General features: G+C 38.8%; 1 protein-coding gene across 1 annotated transcript; it reads left to right on the top strand.

Annotated features, from left to right (window-relative positions):
• Positions 1-1,594: 1,594 nt before the first annotated feature.
• LOC102535115 (large ribosomal subunit protein uL3-like) lies at positions 1,595-2,818 on the top strand. The gene is given in 2 exon segments (XM_072963966.1): positions 1,595-2,274; positions 2,277-2,818. Coding segments are annotated over 2 exon segments (1,203 nt in total). The 5' UTR covers positions 1,595-1,613.
• Positions 2,819-7,288: the final 4,470 nt, after the last annotated feature.

Here is a 7,288-nt window from a genome sequence, read left to right as displayed (position 1 = left end):
TTGGATGTCAGTGGTGAGAGAAAATTATCCATTTTACTTCCCACCAGTTACAAGTTTATCCCCTCTTCATCAAGTAGAGCAAAGAGTGCTGTTTTGAGCCAGGACTGGTAATAAGAGTGAGAATTAGATGCTACTTCAGATTTCCTCTCTGTCCAGATTTCATGTATTAGTCCTCACCCGGTTTCTTCATTTTTCTTATTCATCAACTAGGGTAGCAAAACAGATGAGAGCACAGGCTTTGCAGTCAGGCAAATTTGTGTTTTTAGCTCCTGCTTGATAACTATGTGCCACAGTTACCTAAACTCTCCAAATTTCAGCTTCCTTGTCTTTAAAATAGGAGCGATGATTGTATATACCTTGTTGGTTAATGTGAAAATTAAATAGACAATGCATGTACGGCTTTGGGCACAGCACCTAAAAAACAGTGTTTCACATGTGCTATTTATATCTTATAAAACTAAACATAATAAAATAGTAAATCTTTAACTTTAAGACCCCCAAATTTAGGAAATTCATATCAAAGAGCTACAACTTTTGTAACATACATCATAAGCTACAACTTTTGTAACATACATCATAAAATATAATCATATCTCTGGAATTTTGTAGGAAAGTAGGCATCAAACACCACATTAGGCCAAAAGAGAAAATCTCATCCTATAGCAAGTGGTGAAAGATAGGATTAGGGACTGGATTAGAAGAAAAGGAAGTTAATCGATTGAAATCATTTGACCTCACAAATTTGCTTTCATAATAATAAGAATTTTTACTTTTGTGTAAAAACAGATGGTGAATTCGCAATCTAAACTTTTTCATATCACCACTCAGACAAATTCCTTTACCTGTCTGTTATGAATTAATTGATCACCAAGGCTTTTAGAGCTCGACAGTCTTATTCAGTATAGCAAAAGCAGACAGCAAATACAGTTAATAATCTCATCCTGTTAGCAGATGGGAAGTAAACATGCTGAGTAGCGTATTTTAGTACTGTAGCCAATTTAGAAATGATTGGTTTACAGTATTTAGTATTTATTTTTGCTAGAGAAAACTATCAAATCCAGATGGCCTATCAAGCTCCTGACTGGAAAGTTGTTTATTTACGAAAGTGACTAATGTGACACTGACAGTGGTTGGCCCTTAATTTTCTTGTCAAATTAGTCAAGTCACATTATTCCTAGTATATTGCTTTAAAAAGAGAAGAGTGACTTCTAAAATAAGAGCAACAAAAACCTAAGGGTGAGTTCTCCCTAACTTGACTAACCCTTCAACCCAGTCACTGCTACTTCCAGGGTTCAGACCTCCACGAAATTTCAGTTTAACAGCCTGAAAAGACAGAGGCAAGTTTTATAAGCAAAATTAAGAAAATCTGCATCTGAAAGCTTATCATCTTCATGTAAAAGGATCATGTGGATATCACAAACACTACTTACAAAGCCAGACTGAAAGTAGATGAAAGGAAACCCACTGCAGAAGAGCTTCTGATCGGCATAGCTTCAACCAGACCATTTCTTTCTGTCCCTCTTTTTCTCTGTTTCTGAAGCAATAATTTCCATCTCACTATCTTGAAAGTGTGATTTAAGAACTAAATTCTACAGGCAGCGTTTGACAGCGTGATGTCTCACAGGAAGTTCTCCGCTCCCAGGCTTGGGCCCCTGGGCTTCCTGCCTTGGAAGCATAGCAGTTGGCACCATGGGAAGGTGAAGAGCTTCCCTAAGGATGACTCCTCCAAGCCCGTGCAACTCCCAGCCTTCCTTGGCTACAAGGCTGGCATGACCCACATTGTGAGGGATGTGGATAGGCCAGGGTCCAAGGTGAACAAGAAGGAAGTTGTGAGGGCTGTGACCATCGTGGAGACTCCGCCCATGGTGATTGTGGGCATTGTGGGCTATGTGGAAACTCCTCGAGGCCTCTGTACCTTCAAGACTATCTTTGCTGAGCATATCAGTGATGAGTGCAAAAGGCGCTTCTATAAGAACTGGCATAAATCTAAGAAGGCCTTCACCAAATACTGCAAGAAGTGGCAAGATGAAGACGGCAAGAAGCAGCTGGAGAGGGACTTCAGCAGCATGAAGAAGCACTGCCGGGTCATCCGTGTCATTGCCCACACCCAGATGTGCCTGCGTCCTCTACGCCAGAAGGCCCACCTCATGGAGATCCAGGTGAACGGAGGCACTGTGGTGGAGAAACTGGACTGGGCCTATGAGAGGCTAGAGCATCAGGCCCCTGGGAACCAAGTGTTTGGGCAGGATGAGATGATCGATGTCACTGGGGTGACCAAGGCAAAGGCTACAAAGGGGTCACCAGCCACTGGCACACCAAGAAGCTGCCCCAGAAGACCCACCAAGGACTGCACAAGGTTGCCTATATTAGAGCATGGCATCCCACCCGGGTGGCCTTCTCTGTGGCTCGGGCTGAGCAGAAGGGTTACCATCACTGCACTGAGATCAACAAGAAGATTTGTAAGATTGGCCAGGGCTACCTCATCAAGGATGGCAAACTGATCAAGAACAATGCCTCTAATGATTACGATCTGTCTGACAAGAGTATCAGCCCTCTGGGTGGCTTTGTCCACTATGGTGAAGTGACCAATGACTTTGCCATGCTCAAAGGCTGCGTTGTGGGAACCAAGAAGCGAGTGCTCACCCTGCGCAAGTCCTTGCTGGTGCAGACCAAACAGCGGGCCTTGGAGAAGATTGATGTCAAGTTTATTGACACTACCTCCAAATTTGGCCATGGCTGCTTCCAGATAATGGAGGAGAAGAAAGCATTCACGGGACCACTTAAGAAAGACCAAATTGCTAAGGAAGAAGGAGCCTAATGTCATAACAGATTGTACAGCTGGTGGAATCTCAATAAAGTTATCTTTCAGTGGAAAAAAAAAAAGAACTAAATTCTAGGAATTTCTCCTGGCCTCATTTTGCTGTTTGAAAAATGATGGAATTTTATCAGATACTTTTTTTCCTTTTTTTTTTTTTGTCAGTTTACAGTGTGTCCATTTCTGGTGTACAGCATGATGTTTCAATCCTATATATACATACATATATTTGTTTTCATATTATTTTTCATTATAGGTTACTACAAAATATTGATTATAGTTCCCTGTGCTACACAGAAGAAATAGAATCTCTAGTGGAGTGGTAGGTAAACAGAAAAGTTGAATCGTTAGGTGTCCTATTGTACAGGTAAATATTTTCTAGAAAATTTTGCATAGTGACTTTTTTGCTAGTGCTTAAATAAACCAAGGTTGCAGTGTCCATGAGAAACTTAAGCAGAAAAGTTTTCAGCTAAGAAATAAAAGTTTCTAATCTGGCAGGACAAAAAGTAAGGAAAGTCAAAGAAACTTGTTTCAGAGGCAATTCTAAGGCACCAAGGTTTCCTTTATAACTTGAAGAGGTCTTTCTACTCATATGCAGAAGAGAGATATTATATGAGAAAACCTATTACTTGTCTTTGTGGGAAATGATAAGTGAAACTGAGGTCCACAAAGTAGCCTGATTGTAGAGTACCAAGAATAAGACTTGATGGCACTGGCGATTTTGTAATACCTTCCTTGCTGTGAGGGTATGATGACTCATTTGAAAAAAAATGATACTTTTGGAAAGGGGAAAATAAAAAAGGTGAATCACGACAAAATGGCAATTCCATGTATACCATATAGTACTCATTTATATGGATGGAATCATTCTTCTCAAAGTTTAAGTTAGTCATAATCTATGACTATCGGGTAATTCTGTAAGTCTCCAGTGAAATGGGAGTTGATGTAATTATCCATGAAATTCAGGGATATTTTTAGAAACTACGATTTTGGCCTAAATTACTCAGATAAAACACTGACTGCTCAGCTTGTTCTGGGGGGATGTGCAGTAATTGCCACCATATAGAAACTGGCATTATCCCTGGAGCTTCTTTAAGTGTTTCTGAACATCTGATTACTTGTAGACTGTGACTCACAAATTATATAAATCTTTTGAGAATTGAGAGTCAATACTTTCTTTTCCTTCCCATTACATTGGAAAGTAATAACATTACCTCTGAAAGAAATGAGAGGCCCACAGCTAATATTTACTGTGGACGATCTTACTCAGAGTCATCCTCCGTCAATGTCAGTGGTCTGCATGGTCTACTAATCAGAGACACCACCGGCCCCGGAAGGGAATCATGACCCAACAGGGACCTCAGTCTACATGTCCGTCCTAGAGTAAGACACTCAGTGACTTCCCTGAGACTAGAACCTGACTTCAGGTGGGGCTCTTGCCCTTGTTCCATACTTCTACCCAAGGAGGCACAGTGCAGTCTAAATACACTGACCTTCGGGTTAGATCTGCCATTTCCCAGCAATGTGACCGTGGAAAAAAGACTGAACCTCTCTGACATCCTGATTTCCTCCTCTGTGAAATGAAAACATTGTATCTACCTCATATGATGCCTATGAGTCTCAAGTATATAGATATAAAGCTTTTCAAAGTTATATCATATCAGACTGCCTCAACATCTCAACGGCATCCAACAACAAATGTTTATTTCTGCTTTCCTCACTCAGCTCTGGAACCCTGGGTTCCAGAATGATAGTTCAGGGATGAAAGTAAGAGGATGACTGTATATCTGCAAAATCTCTTAAAATCTCAGCTCACTAAATGCTCTCATTTCTGCCCATATTCCAGTCATCAAAGTAAGCCATGTAGCCAAGCCCAAAGTCAGCAGGGAAGAATATGCCACCTTCAGGAAGAAGCTAATAACTGGGAATGGTACACCAGTCACCACAGCACATAAAACATGAAATAGAATCAGTGCTTCCTAAATGCTGATTCTACCCGGTACCACCTCTCCAAGCCTGATGTCCCAAGTTCACAGGTTGCAGGCATTCACTAATGAACAGCTGATTCATAAAATGGTTGACCAGTTATTATCATTATACAAGTGGTGGAAACACTAACATAGGTTTTAGTCTGCAAATATAAGCAACTTTCTTTTGGACACTTGAGTCACACATTTTAATCATGTGGAGTTTAAACTGTATTTTTTTTAGTTTCATGTTAAGTGTTTTCTGAGGCTTTAGTACTGTATGCTGTCCAATGCACATTCTCAATATACAAGTATTAGTACAAGGTCAAAATTACTAACATCTCCAGCAATGGCTTCTTCATTAAGATGTAGTTTAATAACAAGTCAACGACTTTAAAATAATAATTGTTGTAACTTGGATAAGTATAGTAAAATATTATAGTATTAACCTACCTTCATAGATAATACATATTGAAGTAATTTTAGAAGTAGTTTTGCAGGGGTCACAATGGTAAAAATCTCGGAAAAAACAATTGCAAAGGGAAAGGATGCCTCACAAGAATGTTTAGTATTGTACAATATTAATTTTTACCACCAGCATCTTGTGTCAGAACTCCTAGGACTATCAGAAAAAAATGAAGAAAAATTATGATTAAGAAATACACGTTCTAACTTTAATCCAAAATTGCCATTTGCATGAAGGTGACTTTGTATAAATTATATTCATCTTTGTTCAGAATCCTTGACTGTATATCACAATGAAATATTAAGTTGTGTACTCACAGAACGCCTAGTTAAGAAGGATATCTGTTAGATTGATTTCAGTGATGAATCTGGAGTACTGTCTCTCTCTCTGTGAGAGTCTATACTGTATAGGACAGCTTCATTTATAAAATGCCTCATTATGAAAGTGACCCTGAAACAATAAAAGATGGGCTTGGAGTACAGGAAAATGTCTGTTTGGAATGCATTTATTTCTGTGCCATTCATCAAAAGGGATTAGCTATTCTCCAGATTAGTGCTATGCCATCATTACTGCCCTATACGGATAAAACTTTCATAGTGATTTTCCATTTTCATTGATCTTTTGAATTAAATTGATTTTTAGTCTACAAGAGGAGAAAACAATTCCCAAAGGGAATCAGTTTCATTCTGAGACCTGTTCTTCAAAGCCACACCCTCAGATTCCAGGGCTTTATGCATTCACTTCCCTTTGATTATCAGGAAGCACACTGATTTAAAGTTTGAGAAATAGTGCATGGGAGATTCCTTAGGCAGGACGCATTACAGAATTTATTTAAGAGAACAGAATATTTAGGAGAATTTGCAAAAACAGGCTTAAATGCAAGAGAACAAGCAGCCAAAATATTTGCATGATTTTAGACAAACCAGTATAACTCTCTTGTGTCCAGCCCTCCAAAATCTCTCACCTAGTTGATGAAGCTTAAAATGACTTTCATGCAAGAGAACACCTTTAACCCATATTTAGCAATAAAACTTAAAGTGTGTATAAACTTGAGAATGATAGCACAATACATTCCCAACAAATATACAGGTAACTAACACTAAGTCTTTTCCTGAAAGCAGGTTTTAATTGAGGGAAACAGCAAGTTTGGGGCACATGAAGTGGAGAACAAGAAGGGAATCCATGCAATAGAAAAAGCAAGTTAGGGATGTCAAAGCAAGCTTCAGCTACTTCAGAATTTTCCCTAGAGTTGCCATGAGTGGTTGAGTTGAATTTCCTTTTCCAGTCTCTGAATTCTTCCCTCCTAGCCCTTCAACATGCTGTCCTGCAATGAAATTAATCTATTCCAGCTGGCCACATACATGATGGTGTCACCAGCTGCAATCCAAACCAAACTTAATACTATTTTGGTGGAAAGAGGATTTAAATTGTGAATATGAGATTTACTGGAGTCCAACACTAAGAAGAGAGCCTCCTCTTTGCATACAACAGTTCAAAATGGGTAAATTGAATAGTGAAGTGTCATGAAATGATATCACATGGAGAGCTGTTCTGAAAAAGAGAAGGTATAGGAAGGACATGACAAAACTTAATGCAAAAGGACCACACTAAGCCCACCAATGATAGTGAGGCATATTTGGTTTCAGGAAAAGAAAGAATTTCTTAGAAACTGGAGATGTCCAAATGAAGAGGACTGCCCTCCAAGATGACGAACTGTTCGATACTAAAATGTTAGTTAAGGGTATTGAAGAAAGAACGCCTGATTAGGAGATGTGGAAGGAATTTTTACCAACAACAAAAACTAAATTTAATGCTAAATACCTCTAATTTTTTGTAGACAATATATCTTCTGAGATCATAGAGAAAGAGTTTAGGAGACATTAATATAATAATGTCTACAATAGCCAAGTCTACAATAGCCAAGACATGAAATAACCTAAGTGTCCATCGATGGATGAATGATTATATATATAAAATGAAATACTTTTCATCCATAAAAAAGAAGGAAACTGCCATTTGTGACAATGTAGATGGACTTTG

This window comes from Vicugna pacos, chromosome 6 (genome assembly GCF_048564905.1).
Source record: "Vicugna pacos chromosome 6, VicPac4, whole genome shotgun sequence".
Lineage (NCBI taxonomy): Eukaryota > Metazoa > Chordata > Mammalia > Artiodactyla > Camelidae > Vicugna > Vicugna pacos.
Note: the sequence above shows the minus strand (reverse complement) of the source record. Positions and strands in the feature narration are given on the sequence as shown.